The 18855-nt window shown below is 44.9% G+C and overlaps 1 protein-coding gene and 1 pseudogene across 2 annotated transcripts in view; one reads left to right on the forward strand and one right to left on the reverse strand.

The window, feature by feature from the left end:
* Positions 1–7758: 7758 nt before the first annotated feature.
* FBXW8 (F-box and WD repeat domain containing 8) overlaps positions 7759–18855 on the forward strand; it is a 120530-nt gene continuing 109433 nt past the window's right edge. The window contains exon 1 of one of the 2 annotated variants that reach the window (XM_064578452.1): positions 7759–8159. In XM_064578452.1, the coding sequence (XP_064434522.1) occupies positions 7842–8159 (318 nt within the window). In that variant the 5' untranslated portion in view covers positions 7759–7841. The remainder of the gene's footprint in view (positions 8160–18855) is intronic. The other variant, XM_064578451.1, reaches the window with a different exon arrangement.
* Positions 15223–15696, reverse strand: LOC123853207 (PCNA-interacting partner-like; annotated as a pseudogene).

Below are 18855 nucleotides of genomic sequence, written 5' to 3' on the forward strand. Positions count from 1 at the left end.
GTGTCTGCACAAAAACCTGTAATGAGTGTTCAGAGCATATTCACAATCGCCAAAGGGTGGAAACAGCCCAAATGTCCATCAATGGATGAATGGATAAACAAAATGTGGTCTATACATGCAATGAAATATTATTCCACTATAAAAAAGAACAGAGTGCTAATAGATGCTACAACATGGATGAACCTCCAAAACATGATGCTGAGTGAAAGAAGCTAGTCACAAAGGACCTCATATCATATGAGTCCATTTATATGAAATGTCCAGAATAGACAAATCTATACAGAAAATACAGAATTATGCTTGTCTATGAAAGGATTAGGGATGATGGCCAAAGCAAGTGGGGTTTCTCTCTGGGATGGTGGAAATGTTATAAAATACAGTAATGGGGGCACCTGGCTGGCTCAGTTGGAAGAGCATGTGACTCTTGTTCTCTGGGTTGTGAGTTTGAGCCCCACGTTGGGTGTAGAGGTGACTTAAAAATAAAAATCTTAAAAAAATACAATGTAGTGATGGTTATAAATACCTGTGAATATTCTAAAAGCCATTGAATTGTACACGTCAAAGGGGTAAATGTACAGTATGTGAATAGTATCTCAATAAAGCTGTTCTCAAAAATGATCTTGTTATTTCAAGAACATGGAGGCACCTCAAGGTTTTTTAAATGGGGTGTCCTGATATGATTCACTTTTACAAAAGTCCTCTGGTAACTGTGTGATTCATTGCCAGAAGCTAGAATAGAAGTGGGGAGACCAGTTAGGAGTAACTGCAGTGGTCCAGGTGCAATGTTATTGCCTTGGACTTGGGGCTGCCAGATTTAGTGAATAAAAATACAGGTCACCTAGTTAAATTCTAATTTCAGATAAGCGAAGGATTATTTTTAATGTAAGTATGCCCCCCCCAAAATATTGCATAAGACATATTCATAATAAAAAGTTATTCTTTGCTTATCTCAAATTCAAATTTTGCACAGGCATACTTAGAAAAAAAATTCATTGTCTGTCTGATATTTCCATTTAATTGGGCATCCTGTATTTTATCTACTTGGTGTCTCTACTTGGACTAGGATGGTGGGGGAGATGGAGAGAAGCAGACAGATTGAAGATATATTATGGAGGTAGACTTGTCAGGATTTGTGGATGTGAGATCCAGGTTCCTGGCTAAAGCATCCAGGTAGTGGTGTAGTTTGCTGAGATAGGAAAAACTTGGTTGGAGTTGCAAAGAGACAAGTTGGGAGAAATGATTTGGAGTTTAAAAAAATGTTAGTGAGGTGCCTGGCTGGCTCAGTTGGAAGAGCATGTGACTCTTGATCTCGGGGTTATGAGTTCAAGCCCCACACTGGGTGTAGAGACTACTTAAATAAATAAAACTTAAAAAAAAATAGGGGCACCTGGGTGGCTTAGTCAGTTAAGCATCTGACTCTTGATTTCGGCTTAGGTCATGATCTTAGGGTCGTGGGATCGAGCCCCGCGTTGGGATCTACAATCAGCACGGAGTCCGCTGGAGATTTTCTCCCTCTCTCTCTGCCCCTACCCGACTTGCACACACACTCTCTCTCTAAATAAAATCTCAAAAAAATATAATAACATAAGGGAACTTCTTCGAGGAGTCAGGGTCAAAGTCAAGCTAATAACAAGAATATCTTGGGGCACCTGGCTGGCTCAGTCGGTGGAGCATGTGACTCTTGATCTCAAGGTTGTGGGTTCAAGCTCCATGTTGGGTATAGAGATTACTTACAAATAAAATATTTAAAAAAAAGAAGAATATCTTCATGTGCACCCAGAGAATGGCGGTTCCAGGTCCTATCTCATGCTTCTCATTGCGTGTTGCTTTTTAAATGGACAGGCGAGGAAATGGGCTCTTGGAGTCTCAGAGTCTGAGCTGGAGTGAGAACACCCGTCTTGTGGACCAACATCATCATGTCCTCCTTGTGTGCCAGAGATGGCTGAGTAAAGCATCTCTGATGAGCACTGGGCTGGAGCTGAATTCTCGAGAGATAAAAGGGACCCAAGGACAGAACCTGCTTCTTCTCTGAGAGAAGGTAAAGTTTCAAAGGGAGGGGCTTTGGAACCAGGCTGGGGAGATTAAAGGGGCAGATTGGAGGGGGTTTCAATAAAAGCAGGAGGAGATTGAGATGAGAGAGAGAGAGAGATGGGGAGCGGTGCCCATATGGGATAACTTTCTTTTGAATGACTAAGTCTGTAGCTGACAGCTGACATTGAATCCTGCCTGTGCAGCATTTTTTATTTTATTTTTAAAAAAAGGTTTTTCTAAAGATTTTATTCATTTATCTGACAGAGAGAGATCGAGAGAGCACAAGCAGGGGGAGGCAGCAGAGGGTGAGGGAGGAGCAGACTCCCCGCGGAGCAGGGAGCCCCATGTGGGGCTCAATCCCAGGACCCTGGGATCATGATGTGAGCCAAAGGCAGATGCTTAACGACTGAGCCACCCAGGCGGCCCATGTGCAGCCTTTTTTAGAAAAGAAATTACTGATGAGGGAATTCTCAAGAACAAGCAAATTGTTTCTTGCTACAGATAGCTTTTCTTTTTTTTAAAGACCAAAGTTTTATTTTTCCCCCACAGATTTTTAAATTTTATTGATTATGAAGGCATAAAATAACAATAAAGGGCAATAATACCCAGAATGATACATCAGGGTCATGTTGATATTCAAAATGGTTACATATCATTCTGATGTTTTTGATGTGTCTAAACAATGTACTTTAAAATCATAATCATTTCCTTGTATTACTTTTGATGTTAATCTCCTGGTGTTCCTCACACATTAATGATCCCAAACGAGGTATGATTCTCCCATCCCAGTCACAAGAGCTCAGGAGGTATCTTAGTGTAAGTTGAAGGAAGTTTTGTCCTACCTCATGGATTGTTCAAGAATGAACTACTGCTGGGTTTGAAGCCTACCGAATGCAAGTTACAATTTTAACAAAAATCTTTAGTCTTTAAAAAAGTGGAAGTTGTTGCTAATAATTAAAAATCAAGATATTTATTTTCAGATGATCTGGATTGAGATCCAGCAGGTGGGTGGAGCAGAGTATTGTCTAGATGGGCATCCACGCTCCAGCCTGGGACAGTATACACCCGGCTCATGTGCCTCATTTTTTTTTTAAAGATTTTATTTATTTATTTGACAGAGAAGGAGAGAGAGAGCACACGAGCAGAGGGAGAGGGAAAGGGAGAAGCAGACTCCCCACCGAGCAGGGAGCCTGATGCGGGACTCTATCCCAGGACCCTGGGATCATGACCTGAGCCGAAGGCAGACGCTTAATGACTGAGCCACCCAGGCGCCCCTCATGTGCCTCATTTTGTTTTCTGGAGTCACCTATTGGTGACTTTTTTTGAGTCTGTGGTCACTGAAGGCTTTCTGCAGTAGGCTGAATGATGGCCCCCAAAGATAGCCAGGTCCTAATCCCTGGAACCTGTGAATGTTACCTTAAATGGTGAAAAAGCTTTTGCAGATGTGTCTGAATTAAGGGTCTTGAGGAGGAGAGGATCCTGGGTTATCCAGGTGTGACTTATGTAACCACAGGTTTCCTTATAAGAAGAGGGAAGCAGAGGCAGACTTGAACCCAGGGACAGAAGGTAGGCAGTGGCTGAAGTAAAATTCTATACTGCTGGCTTGGAACGTGAAGGCAGGAACCACACGCCTGGGAACGCAGCTCTAGAAGCTGGAAAAAGCAGGACACAGTCTCTTCTGGAGGAAGCATGATCCTGCCGACACCTTGGTTTCCGCACAGCGAAACTGCTTTTGGACTGCTGGCCTCTAGAACTGTAAGAGCATGATTGTGTGTTGTTTTAAGCCCCTTGTCCCAGCAGCCTTAGGAACTTGGTACATCTTCTTGTACCTGAGAACAAACTAATAATCTCTGCTTTTGTCCCCCGCCCTCTCTACTTTTCTGAGCCTTACCTGACCCTGAGGTAAGGAAGTCCTTGCACCTTGGTAGTCTGGTGACTAGCCTGAGGAGGGCGACTGAGACCGGAGGTAGTTAGGGGAGGATGGTGGCCATTTTCCAGCATCTTTCTGGGGCTCTGGTAGACCTGAACTTGGGTTTTGAGGGAGATACACAACAGATCCCACAGTGGGCAGTAGAAAACTCTGATGGCATGGGACACCTGAAGACTGAATTTCCAGAGCCTCCCTCCTGTGATAGCCTTGTAGATGTTTTAGTTTGTCCCAATATTTCTCCCTGCCTCTTCTCTTTTGGGGAACTCTGCCTCCCCATTTCATGTAGTCCTGGAAACTGAGCCCATTACAAGCCCCCACTCCTCAAGGACCCAGGCCATCCTGATGATTCTCTGGGGTACTGGTTCTCAAACTAGATTGTGCATCAGAAGCATCTAGAGGGATTGTTAAAACACACATTGTTGGGGTTGCAGTCCCAGAGTTTGACTCCGTGTTCTGGGCTGAGGATTTGCGTTCCTAACAGGTTCCCAGGTGATGCTGGTCAGGGGGCCACACTGAGAAGCTCTGCTCTGGGAATCTGAGTCTTAGAAGATGGAAGACAGGTGGTGACATCATCCAAAACAGATGGCTCATGACTTACTGTAATGAAATCCCTGGATCTGATCTGATTCTGAGGATCTGGTTATTTTTCATTTTAACTTTGTGAGCCATTCTGAGTTCAATTGCTTCTTAAACTAGTAAGACTTGTAACCAAAGAATTTTAATGGCTTGAATTTGCAAGGAACACATGATCGAGAACACAGGTAGGTCTCGTGGAACACCAGACTTATGGAGCATATTTTGGATGTAATCTCTGCCGGCCAAGACTTATTACCATGGATCCTAGCCGGCATTTACTGAATGCCTACTGTGTTACTTACAGGTGCTAGTTTTATAAACCTCTATCAGCCTTACAGTCACTCTGAAGGGAAGGTGCTTTTTTTTCTTAATTTTTCATTTGAGGAAATGGGAGGCTCAGGAATTTCCTATTGGAAAGATAAAATCAACATAAATATTGTCAGTGAATGGTAGGCAATACTGAAGAGAAGAGCATCTTCCTCTTGGTATGTTTTTTCTTTTTCCTTTTTTTCTTCACTTTCTCTGGGTGACAAATGACTGCATTAGCCTGCCTGCATTGTCCCTGTAAAAATCCCTTTAAAAGGACCAGAGGAAACAATGTTTTTTTAAACATCTTAATTAGGTATTTTAAATATGGTTTTGTCTTAAATATTAGATGTTCCATAAACTGCAGAGCTATCAGAAAAGCCGTATTTGGATTTTTGACTCACCAGTAGATAAAACAAATTTAACTGAGCCTTGGAATCCTATTCGGAAAATACCTAGTATGAAGCAGAATGTAAGCTAAATATTCGGAGGAAAACCGCTCATTGTTTTATTACAAAAGGAATACTTACTGGACTTTTCTTATGCCCCACATCCCATCCTCCCCTTTTACTTCGCCATTGCTGTAGTAATTAGCTTTGTGCATGGGTAACTGGACAGTCCTTCCTGTTAGCTGCATGGAGTAGGTCTTGCTTTTTGCCCCAGGGCATCTCTGCTTCCCTGGTGTGGGACATGGATAACAACTCATTTCCCTAAACTCAGCTTGGAATTAGGAGATGATGGAAAAACTTTCCTTAACCTTTCTCTAATGGAGGATGGGTGAGTGAATAAAGTCTGTCTTCCATTTCTGATCTCTTGGGAGGACAATCCTTCGGTGTCTTCAAGGCTGCTTGGAAGGTCTCTGTGGGATGGAGTGTAAGCTGCCCACAGCAGGACCAACTCAAAATGGTCTTTGGATTAGCTCTCCCTCCTACCCTGTTCACTCCTCTCTTGGTACCCCACTCCTATTCTCCATAATCCCTGATACACTAGCTACCTGCAAGCCCAGGTCTCAGGCTCTGCTTTCTGGGGGAATCCGGGCTAGGCTAACGTTCATTGTAGAAAACTAGTGGTTTGATTTATATCTGTATATTCTAACCCATAATCCGGCCCTCTTTAGAGAGCTCTGCATATGTACTTTAAAAAAAAAAGTATTGGCATTTACTGTACGTTGATGTGTCCTGGCTTTCTCTTGCTAGGTTATATCTTCATGGGATTTAAATTTTCTTCATGTAATATTTAGTAGCTACATAGTAGTTCACTGATTATTCTAGAGCAGCTACTATATCCCAGGCATGGTTTTGAGTGCTAAAGACCTAGCAATGGACAAACAGATCCCGTCTCAGCTCTTAAGGAGCTGATATTCTAGTTAGGATCTTTCTTGCATTCTAATGGGAGCAAAATTTATTTAACCAATGGCGTATTGTCAGTTACTTAGATTGCCTCCAATGTTCAGTATTATAAAACAATGCTCCGGGGTGCCTGGGTGGCTCAGTCATTAAGCGTCTTCCTTCGGCTCAGGTCATGATCCCAGGGTCCTCGGATCGAGCTCCGTATCAGGCTCCCTGCTCAGTAGGAAGCCTGCTTCTCCCTTTCCCACTCCCTCCTGCTTGTGTTCCCTCTCTCACTGTCTGTCAAATAAAATATTTAAAAATAAATAAAACAATGCTCCGGTGCCATCCTTGAAGGTATTCTTGAATTCATCCTCCAGTTTCTTCTCTTAGGATAAATTCCTAGAAATGGAATTCTTGGAAGAAAGGCGATGAGAGTAAATGAGGGTGCTGGGATTCCCAAGTAGATTTGTCTGTCTGATTCTGGGGCCCAGGCTGTTGATCACCATGCTGTTAATATCCTTGCACTGAAAAATCATGGTAACTAAATTAGTCAAATGGTTCCTAGCTGGCTTAGGCAAATAGGCTGTATGATTAGGTTAAGGTCAGGTCTGGAGTGGGGGGAAAAAAAACCCTGAGTATTCACATGACCATCTGTGTGATTTTTTTTTTTTTTTAGCTCAGTTTCTTCATCTGTAAAGTGGGGACAGTAGTTCTCATCTGAAGGGGTTGTTAGTAAATACTTATTGAATGCCTACCAACCTCCAGACTCCAAGCTAAGAATGGATAGTCCAGTAGGAAAGGGAGATATTAACCAGTTACATGAATCCAAAAATCACGAACTGTGTTCTGTGGTATGAGAAGCTATAGGATTGAATAACCAGGTGACCTCATTTTGCGGGGGGGGGGCGGATTAAGGGAGGTATGAGCTGAGTTAGGGAAGATGTGTGGGAGTTAACAAGGTCAAGGGGGGAGAAAAATTCCCGGAGGGAAGAGCAGGTTCAAAGCATTTGGAAGATGGATACGATTGTACGCCACTTCTTTTCCCTTCTCACTTGTAGTTCCTTCTAGAAAGGTCTTCTGAGATCTGTCCACGGCTGGTTTTTCTCCTCCTTTAGCTCTTAGTTCAGATGCCGTCTCGAGATGCCTTCCCTGAACATTCCTCTCAAGTGAAGCCCCCATCCCCACCCCGTGCCTTACTGTATTACCTTGTTTTATCAACAGCTACCACTAATTCAAGCCTTCCTATTCCTTTGTTGAATGTCGTCTCCTTCCCCCCCCCCAACTTGAAACCCCAAGAAGGGAGTGATAGGGTGGGGGCAGGGGGCCAGATTTAAACGCTGAATCCCCAGCGCCTGGCATCCAGTAAGTGCTCAATGCACGTCTGCCCAAAGAGACGGTGCTTGGCGCCAAGTCCGCGCTTGACCAGAGCGCAGGCGGGAAAGCGCAGAGCCTGGGCACGGGGTCAGGCCCCCAACTTCGGCCTGGCGCGCCGCGAGCCACCTGCGCGGCGGACCGCTCGAGGGGTGCGCCGGGGGCGGGGCCGCCCACCCGGAACCCGAGCGCGGCGGCGGCGCGGATTTCCGGCCGCGGCGGACACTTCCCGCGGAGGGACTGTCCCGTGGCAGCCGGCGGGCCGAGGAGGACGCGGAGGGCCGAGCGCGGCGGCGATGGATGATCACAGCCTGGAGGAGTTCCGCCGGCGCTGGCAGGAGGAGCTGGCGCAGGCCCAGGCGCTCAGGAAGCGGCGGCGGCCCGAGGCTGCCGAGCGGCGGCCGCGGCGGGCCGAAGTGGCCCCGGGGCGCGGCGAGCAGGCCTCGGGGTACCTGGCGCTGGCCCAGGGCCTCCTGGAGGGTGCGGGGCGACCCCCGGCGGCGCGGGCGACCCGGGCCGAGAGGCAGGACGCGGCGAGCCGTTCCCGCTCCCCTCCGGCTCGGGAGGGCGCCGGGGGCGGGGAGCAGCTGGTGGACCAGCTCATCCGCGACCTGGTGAGTGGCCGTCGCCTCCTGCCGAGGTCCGGGCCTGCCCCTGCCCCTGCTTCAAGCCCCCCCCCCCCCCCCCCCCCAGTGAATCGGAGAGTGTGTGCCACCCTGTGTCTGCAGGCATAGAGCATCTCTGGAAGGGGTGCTTCCCACTCTGGGCTGACTTTGTTCCCCCATAGTGGCAGTGTCTGCCGACCTTCTTAGGATGCCACAACTGGGTTGGGGGAGTTGATCCTGGAGTCTAGTGGGTGGAAGTCGGGGATACTCCTGAACATTCTACAGTGCATGCACAGCATCCAGAAAAAATTATCCAGCCCGAAATTATCCGTATCAGTTTGAGGATATCCTGCTCTTCAACTCTTTTGGAAAGCGTTGCTTTTAGGAAGGGGGTCTCAGCACAGGGATAGGAAGCAATTTTAACTTTGTTCTGTATAATGTTTGTACTACTCAGTTTTTTTCCAACTGTACATGTATTTAAAAGAAAGGGAAAGCAAATCCTGTGGGCACGGTCATTAGCATGGAGGTTCTTAACCACTTCATGGGCATGGATCCTTTTGAGAATCTGGAGGACCCCCCCCCCCAAAAAAAAACCCTTCACAAAGTTGACACAATCAGGATCATCTAAAACACATCCATGGTTAAGGGTTAGGAAATACAGCAAATTTTAATGGTTTGATTTATTTATTGGGGGGGGGGGCGGCAGAAAGGGAGAGAATCCTCAAGCAGACTCCTTGCTGAGCAGGGAGGCCGATGCTGGGCTAGATCTCCTGACCTTGGGATCCTGACCTGAGCCCAAGTCAAAAGTCAAGAGCTTTAACTACTGAGCTACCCAGGCGCCCCTGGTTTGATTTAAATTAGGCTTAAAGAAGGCTTCTACAGCTTCCCAGTTCAGAGTAATTCTGTAATTGGCGAGTTTCTAGAAATAATGGCCTATTTAACGTAGTTTTATTCAGATAACATTAATAGCTCTAGGAGTTTCCACCAAGTTTCTGGTCTACTTCTAAGGTTAAAATCTTTTTCTGTGTACATGCATTATAAACTCATCCAATGTGACAATTCTTAGGTGTATGAAAATTCATGCTGGTATCATGTCTGCTTCTATAAAAAGTGGGTCATCACTGAGGAAGTCTGGCAGATGTAAAAATCTTTCAATGCCTTGGGAAGGTGGTTTAGCACTGGAGAAGTTGCTCAGGACATTCCAGATCTATGCAGAAATCACTCCCATGGAAGTAGATTTGTAGGTTAAGGTAAGACCAGCTTCTGGTGGTAGAGGGAAACAGGAAAGTGGATTGTTAGGACAAAGGCACACTTGGGGCCTCACAGCGAAAATCCAACCTGCTGAGCGTGGCAGTGTCTTCAGGCTTCATAACAATCCTGGAAAGTCCATATTGTTAGTATCTCCTTTTATGAATGAGGATATTCAAAGAGGTTTTCTGTAACTGCCCCAGGGATGCCTAGCTGATAAGTTTTGGGGGTTGAATTTGGATCCAGGTCTGTTAAGCTGTAAATTTCACCAGGTAGTAGTTTTGCAAACTTGGTGTAAAAATCCCCTTAGGCCTTATTAAAAGACAGGTTCTGGTGTGTCCCTAGATCTGCTTAATCAATATCCTGAGGAAGCTCTTAGAAATGTGATGGTTGGGATGGTCAAGCAAATTTGAGACCAAATTGTTTTCTGCTGTACAGCTTCCTTTGGTTTACTATCTTGATTCTTCAAGGCTTTCTGGCCCTAATACTCCTGAGGGATAGGCATTGAGACCAAAAATAGTGGAGCCTTAAATGAAGTCTTCTAGAAATGGAAGGGGCCTGCCTACTGTAGGATCCAAGGGGCACATCGGAATTAGAAGAAAGCTGCTCTGGAGTGTGTGCCCATGATGATCTCTGTCTGCAGAATCACCATATTAGGTGCTACTGGACTCTGCATCCTATGAACAGCATCCAACCTTCAGGGCACCTTTTTTTTTTTAATTTGCAATCAACACGGCTATAAATTACTCTCAATCTCCTTGGTACTGCCTTAAGGGCTTGAAGATCTTCAGTTCTCCCACAACCCTCTCCAGTGGCTGCTGTTTGCCCCATTTGACAGATACGCATTAAGAAAGTAATTGATTTTTAGGGGCATTCAACCTCCCCAGTATCCTAAATGTGAGAACTGATGGTAACCTTTACAGAAAAGGCTTGGATTCCCATGTCAGTGGTTGTAAGCCCCAGAGGTCAGGCAGATCATGCAAATGAGTGAGGTAGCCTCGGAGTGGCTCATTCAGTCCTTTTTCCTAGTTCACCAGGTGTTTTGTTATGTATCTCTCCAGATTCCAGCCATATATCTGTAATGCTTTAACTCCTGGTTATCTTTTTTTTTTTTTTTTTAAGTACTCTTTAACACCTATCTTGGGTCTTGAACTCACAACCCTGAGGTCAAGAGTCACATGTTCCACTGACTGAGCCAGCTGGGTGCCCCATGATGGCTATTATTTTTGTCACATTAAGTACGAAACATGACAGTATAGGAATTGCCTTCATGATATCCCTAAAAAATACTTAACCATTTTGTTTGAAACCTAGCTCTCTTGGTCTTGTTTTTCTACTTTTAAAAGTTTCTTTAGACCGAACCCTGTATAAAATCATAAATGTCCAGGTTGGTGAGTTTTCACAAGTGTACACATCCATGTAAATAACACCCAGATTTCAGAACAGCATTCTCAGTTTGTCAGAACCCCCATGTGTTCTCACCTGACCTCTAACACCTTATTTTAATTTTCTGTTTTTGAACGATAAGTAGAATCATAAAGCATGTACTTGCTTGTGTCTGGGTTCTAGCACATAGCATTATGTGTGAAATTCATCTATGGATAGGTCACGTTTTATTCTGTTGATGGACATTCTTGACTAGTTTAACAGCTGGTTTGGGACAATTGGGAGTAGTGCTGTGAACACTTTGCACATCTTTTGGAACCTGTGTATTCATTTTTCTTGGGTATATAGCTAATTGTGGAGTTGATAGGTCATAGGTATGCAGATGTTCAGCCTTAGTAGATCCTGACAAACAATTTTCCAAGGTGGTTATAAAGGCTTTCCTACCTGATAGTAACTCAAGTATGTAGAATACAGTATTGTACTTTCTTCTCTGCCATAAATATAACAGCATCTAACTGAGACGACCTATGGCAACTGAACTCGACCTCAGCATGGGCGAGATGAGAAGGTGATAAATTGGGGGGTGGCGCCTGGGTGGCTCAGTCATTGGGCGTCTGCCTTCGGCTCAGGTCATGATCCCAGAGTTCTGGGATCGAGCCCCACATTGGGCTCCCTGCTCCGCAGGAAGCCTGCTTCTCCCTCTCCCCCTGCTTGTCTTCCCTCTCTTGCTGTGTCTCTCTGTGTCAAAGAAATAAAATCTTAAAAAAAAAAAAAAAAAATTAGGGGATACATGCGGTAGCTGGGTTAAAGGTGGGAGCCACTGCCCATCTCAGCTGGTTGTTGCCTTGTGGGAATGTGGTCCCAGTGTGGCAGGGTCTTTAGATTTTTGTTTTGTAATTGGGAATGTTCATTTTTATGTGGACTACATCAGTTTTTGCCACACAGAAAACACCCAGGACTTTGGCTTAAAACCCCACTATTTAGGGGCACCTGGGTGGCTCAGTCGGTTAAGCGTCTGCCTTCGGTTCAGGTCATGATCAGGTCCGGCTCCCTGCTCAGTGGGGAGTCTGCTGCTTCTGCCTCTGTCCCTCCTCCCACTCGTGTGTGCACTCGCGCGCTCTCAAATAAAACAAAAAACAACCCACCACTATTTAGTTCACCATTTTGCAGAGTGGCAGTTTGGGCTGGGTGTGGGTGGGTTCACTCAGATGTCTGAGGTTAGCTGCTGGTTAGCTAGGCAGCTCTGATTCTGGCAGCTGGCTAGTTGCTGGGGGTGTGTGTGTGCGCTATGTGTCTCATCATCCAACAGGTGAGCCCTGCATGGGCTTTCTCAGAGCTGCAAGAGGGCAAGCTCTAATGCCCAAGTGCTTTCAAACTCTGCTCAGGTCATGTTTGTTACTGTCACATCCGCCAGAGTGAGCCAGATGGCCAAGTCTAGAGTTAGGGTGGAGTCCTCCACTGCCTGGATACAGGCAAGAATGAACAAAGTAGTGGCCCTTAATGCCATCCATCACTCAAATTCCTCCCATGTTTGTTTTTTAAAGATTCTGTTTGACAGAGCACAACCGCATACAAGCAGGGGAAGCAGGTTCCCCCCCCTCCCCCACCCCCCGCCGCCGAGTAGGGAGCCGGACATGGGGCTCGATCCCAGGACCCTGGGATCATGACCTGAAGCAAAGGCAGTCACTTAACTACTGAGCCATCCAGGTGCCCCCAATTCCTCCCATTTTTAATTGTTGGTAACTAATGCAAAAAAAAAATGTTTTTAAGTCCTCACACTGTTGGTTAAATGAAATCTTCTGTGGGCTGGGTCTGCCTTGGGTCATGAGTTTGTGATCTTTGCGTTTGTTTTCCCAAGAATCCTTATTTGATCCATGGCTGACTCCCGAGAAGGAAGATTTAGTTCCACCTGAGACTCCACAGAAACTCCCGGCAGGCTGATCCACTTGACATGAGGGAGAACTACAAATCTGGTCCCACCTCCTAACATCCCCTCTCTTTGGGGTGCTCTCCCCCCAGCCCCTTGTGCGCTCCGTTGGGCCAGGGCGTTCTGTTGTGTTGTATTTGCGGCCTCTTTCACCTCAGAGCCTGCGGTATCCTCACTAGAGTGCGAGCCAGCTAGTAAGTTGGCAGTCAAGAGTTAATTTGCCTTTCGAGGAGCAGGTGAACAGCAATGCTTTGGAGGGTCATCTGGCTGGGTGCAGGCCAGACATTTGATGGACAAGCACAGCTGAGATGAAAATTTAGAAGTGGCCCCTGTCTTCTTTTGGGAAGCTTTAAGTAATAGCACTGAGAAGCCGTGTATTTTTAGGTGATGAATGGGGACACCTAAACTGTCTTTTTAGTATATGGTTTTAACGAGTAAAAGAATTGCTACAGCTCCAGACAGATTTTCAGAGGCAACAGGCACTTTTCTTACATTTCCCTCTCTCCATAAACTCCAGCTTCTCAGAGGTGGTGGGGGCACTTGAGCATAATTTCGAGGATGCTTCTTTCTTTGCTTGGTATGTGTGCTGTCCAGTTGCAGGGTCCCATTTTTATTTAAGTGATGTGTCAGGACTCTGAGCCGCAGGCAATCCGCACCCAACTCAAACTGGCTTAAGGAGCCCAACTGGAATCTATTGGTTAGTGTACCTGAAGATTCCAGGTGTGGGTGCTTAGATCATGCAACTAGAAATCTCCGTGTCCTCGTCCTGCTTTCCTTTTGTTGTCTTTATTCACAGGCAGACCCCCCCCCCCCCCACTTTGGGATAAAATAGCTACCAGCAACTCCAGTTTTCTTTTCTTTAAATTTTTTTTAAAGATTTTTGAGAGCGAGAGAGAATGAGGGGAGGGGCATAGGGAGAAGCACACTCACTGTGGAGCAGGGAGCCTGACGCGAGACTCCATCCCAGGATTCTAGGATCATGACCTGAGCAGAAAGCAGTCGTTTAACTCACTGAGCCACCAAGGTGCTCTCCAGTCTTAACTTTCTATCTGCTTCCAACAAGGAGAAAGAGAGCATCTGTTCTCTGCAGCGTTGTTATGAACTTAAATTCCCATTGGTCCAGACTGGGTCATGTGTTCATCCTCGGGCCAATCACGGACTCAGGTTGGCCAGGCTTGTATCCACTCCCACTCCTGATAAAGGGGTGGTGGAGGCGTCAGCGTCATTAAACCAAGGTGACCAAGGGGGTGGGGGGTTGGGCAGGAAATGACAGAAACAACAGATGTCCACCTTTAGGTGGGTGTTTCAAGCAGCCCTAACTATGGGAATGTATGTGTTTTCTAATCATCAACCATATTTATTGATCAGCTGGGTGCTGGGAAATCCGTAGTAAGCAGAATTGAGACCCTGCTTAACTTACCGTTTGACCTTGGGCAAGTTAACTTATCCTGCCTTACTTATCAGATGAGGATGATGCTAACGCCTGTCTTGTGAAGAGACTGAGAAATAAAGCATGGAATGTTCCTAGCACAAAGCCTGGCATAAAATAAGCAGCCAATAAATTAAAACTGGTCCTATTCTTATTAGTATTGGGGAGAGTTCACTATACTGATTTCCTCTTTGCTAAGACTTATCATTGATTAACCCCTTGCTGCCCTACACCTGGGCTTGGGAGTCCCTGGAAGGCAGGGTCTCCTGTCTTTTGCGGTAGGGGCCCCATCAACATTTGTGGAGTTGAGATAGGCAGAAGTACTGCTCCCAACAGCAGTGTTATAAAGCTGCTCCATGGTGGTTAGAACCTTTGGGAACTTTCAAACATCCTTCCAGTTAGGATTTGGGTTTTCAGGCCTGATAAAGTTTTATTAGTGCTGACTAATATGCATTGTCCACTAGGTCAGTATTTGTCAGAACCTACATTTGTGCTGTCAACAAGGTCAATTTGATGGCATAGCTTTCTTCAGTTTTTAAGTTAGAAACAAGTGAGGAAACTTTCTGATATGAATCACGGCAAACAAATGTGAACTCATGAACTGGCTTAGCTGGGCCAATTTCCCTTCCTCTTTGCTGTCCTCTGCTTTTTTTTTTTTTTTTAACAGTATATTACCTCATGTTTATTGCATCATACTATCGTCACAAAATGATACCCCATCTCAGTAAAATATTAATCCATAGAAAGAGTCCTAACAATCATTTATACAACATATGCCAAATGAACAGATGCACATTAAAACAAGAAAGTAAAATAAAAAGCAATCCTTGGCACAAATTCAAAAAGAAATCAAGCATTTGGGACTGATCTCTTTGTTAAAATTTTTTGATCTAGTAAGAAGCTGTTCTTATATTTCAACCAAATAACAGAATTCCAGCAAAATTTACCACTGAAATATTTCTTTCCAGTAATAACTTTCAGGTAGATAAATTTTCTATTTCTAACATCTGAAAAGCAAAACATTATCAAGTTACTATAAATGCTGATACCATAGTTTAAAAATAAATCTAGCCAATTTTCATTTAAGATAGAATTTTTAAAAATACAGGGGATATGTTGGCATTATTTTCACAACTAGAAATCAAAACACATTTTTTATAAACATCAATCAGATCTAACCTATTACTATTCTTTAAGAAATCATCGTAAATCCTCCTAATGGTCAATCACTTCCATATTTTCAACTGGTAAGTTCAACTTCTCATGTAGGAAGTATTTCCAGGTCAATAAGACATCGCTGAGGGAAACTGTAAATTCTCCACTGTGCTGTTTGTTGTTCTCTGCCATGGAAAGCTGCAATGCCAGGAGCATGGAGTCTGCACCACATACAGTAGTTCTCTCAGAGTTACAAAGAGTGCCAATTCCTCCTGAACTCCTTAATCATATCCAAGATAGACTTCTGATTAAGCTCAGCCATTCTCTCACTTGGGATAGACCTGGTAGGTGCAGACTGGACTGAAGAATCGTCCTCCCGGGCTGCAGTCTAGAAGCTGTAAGAGTCCGTCGTGAGTCCTCTGCTTTCTCTTTAATGCTCAACTTGAAATCTGTCTCGAGCTCAGAGTTCTCTTCCTTCTCCCTTTCCCTCAATGGAACATCTTACTATGAGGGCGATTCATTTTTTGCCTGTGATGAATTAGCAGGTCTCTACTTAGGCACATTTCGAAATGCTCTCTGTGTATACCAGAACACTTGTAACTTAGGCCACCATCTCTTCGTTGAAAGGTTCTGCTGGTTGAAACAGCTTGGTCTTCGCTGATTCCACAAATACTGATTAAATGGCTTCTTAGTAGTAGGCACTGTTCCAGGCACTGAGGATACAGCAGTGAACAAGACCGAAAAGATCTGTGCCCTTAAGGAACTTACATTCTGGAGAGAGGTCGAATGTGAACAAATAATTGTCAGGTGATGATCTGGAGAAAAATACAGCAGGTGGAAGGGATAGAGTGTGTATGTGTTGGGGGAGAGGCTATAATTTTAAATAGTGCTATGCAAGAAGGCCTTCATGGAAGGAGATGAGGGAGCAAGCATGCAGAGACCTGGGGGAGAGGGTTCTAGGCAGAGAATGGCAAATGTGCAGGTTCTGTGCTGGCCTGGGCCCCCTGGCCTTGTGGGCCTGTGTGACCCTATGTGATTTAACATTTTTAATCCTTTTTAAACAAGGGCCCCTGTTTTGTTTTACATGGGGGTCCACAAATTATATGGTTAATCCTGATGGTAGGAATGTGCTTGAAGTGTTTAGGACCCTTGACATGAAACTCTTTCCACAAATAAATCCATACCCATACTGGTCCAGGCTTCTGACTTGGGAGTGCCCCCTTGACCTGACTTATCTCCTTTCTGGGTCCTTAAGCTCTGATCCCAGTTTAAACTAAAAGGGACTTTGAAGGCGGAGGGCCAGCCTCTTCTGCTTCACACCAACTTCTTTTGCTGCCACCCCCAGCACTCGCTCCCAGTCCTTTAGATGGGCATTTTTCTGCTTCCATTCCTTGCCAAAGTGCCCAGTGCAATCCCACCAGTAGGTGGTGAGTGAGAATGGTTCTTGAAATTGGAAAGCTTGTTTTAAAAACCAAAAAGGAATGCCTGGGTGGCTTAGTGGGTTAAGCGCCTGCCTTTGGCTCAGGTCATGATCCCAGGGTCCTGGGATCGAGTCCCGCATTGGGCTCCCTGCTCCCTCCAAGCGAAGCCTGCTTCTGCCTTTGCTCTCCCTGCTTGTGCTTGTTCTCTCTCTCTGACAAATAAAATCTTAAAAAAAAAAACCCGTTAGACATTTATTGTGCGTCTGCTGTGTGCAAGGCACTGTGCTGGTTAGATTGTGTAGTGTATCAGCCATGCATGCAATCAACAGAAACGTAACACTTTTTGCTTTTTCTCATCACAAGGCACGAGGATTAGGTTAAATGAAGAGATAACTTGGCTTTTTGTGGACTGTTTTGGAGCTTAACCATTAACCACTCTTCATAACGTTGCTTCTCTGCAGAAATGATTTCCAAGTTCTAAATAGCTGATTTACTAAGGAACTTTGGAATACCTTGGGGGACTCTGTATGTTGCATTTTGTAGTCTCCCATCTTTATACTGTTGTATGTGATGATGACTTCTCTCTAGAAAAGATTTTAGCTCTGAGTGTAGACATTATTTCTTACACATTTGCCAACAGCACCTCTTCTCCCCCTGGCATCTGGAATGGCCCTGATTTCAGATAGTGTTTTGAACATAAAACACCTTCTATCTTTTTAAGATTTTTTTTCAGAGAGCGAGCGCACAAGTTGGGGAGATACAGGGAGAGAGGGAGAAGCAGACTCCCCACTGAGCAGGGAACCCCATGCGGGGCTCAATCCCAGGACCCTGAGATCACGACCTGAGCCGAAGGCAGATGCTTAACCAGCTGAGCCACCCAGGTGCCCCAAAACACCTTATTTCAAAAATGTTTTGCTTTGGGGGCGCCTGGGTGGCTCAGTTGGTTAAGCGATTGCCTTCGGCTCAGGTCGTGATCCTGGAGTCCTGGGATCGAGTCCCACATCAGGCTCCCTGCTCAGCGGGGAGCCTGCTTTTCCCTCTGACCCTCCCCCCTCTCATGCTCTCTCTCATGCTCTCTCTCAAATAAATCTTTAAAAAAAGTTTTGCTTTTCTATGTCTGAAAATATCACCTACTTACTGTAAAAAATACTTAGGGAATTCAGAAGAAAGAAAAATTTGTAATGCCATTGGTCAGAGGCTATGCTGTTAAACGTTTTGGTGTTCTGTCATCTTTTTATTTTTTTTATTTTATTTTTAAAGATTTTATTTGACAGACACAGCGAGAGAGGGAACACAAGCAGGGGGAGTGGGAGAGGGAGAAGCAGGCTCCCCGCAGAGCAGGGAGCCTGATGCGGGACTCGATCCCAGGACCCTGGGATCATGACCTGAGCTGAAGGCAGTCACTTAACCAACTGAGCCACCCAGGCGCCCTGTCATCTTTTTAAAAATACATATTTTGAGATAAATTTGGGATTGTGAATGAATGCCTATTTAATCTTGAGTGTTTCAGACCCCCCATCAACCAGTTTTTTTCTTAAGACCCAGGTGAAACGAATTCATTCTTTCTGATTGAGATTGCGTGGGTCTGCTCTACTCCACTTTTACAGTAATTTCTTTAGAAAACAGTCTCCTTTCAGCCACAGATTTAGCATAAATACTATTGCATGTCTATTGTATGTTCGAGGTGCCTTTTTTGGTTTCTTAAAACACCACCTAGAGAGCTTTCATGTTCCGTTTGTCCTGGAGATGTACATTGGGAACAAACCTTGAGGCCATTTCTTTACTTTTCACTGATTTGGCTCTTAGTAATTATCCCTTCTTCTACTAAACAAGAGAAGACAGATTAAATTTCTAACAGTAAGGCACAAAACCAATCCATTTACAGAATTAGTCTTACATTAGCACATAGGAGTACAAATCAGCCTCCCTGGGGATGGATCTATTTGCACTTTCTTTTAGCATTTTTGGAGTAAGTCCAGCAGACTTTGGGAAAATCTAGTCTATAAAATCTAGCTGACTTTGAATTAACAAAGTAACATGACCTCTTTGTGGGTTTGTGTGGTGTTTTTTTTATCCACCTAATTTAGGGTTGTGGTTCTTGATTTCTAGTGTGCCTGAGGATCCCTGAGGAAGAGATGT

The sequence above is a fragment of the Mirounga angustirostris genome, unplaced genomic scaffold (genome assembly GCF_029215605.1).
Source record: "Mirounga angustirostris isolate CCGP_5_RB_7025 unplaced genomic scaffold, mMirAng1.0.hap1 SCAF_14, whole genome shotgun sequence".
Classification (NCBI taxonomy): Eukaryota; Metazoa; Chordata; class Mammalia; order Carnivora; family Phocidae; genus Mirounga; species Mirounga angustirostris.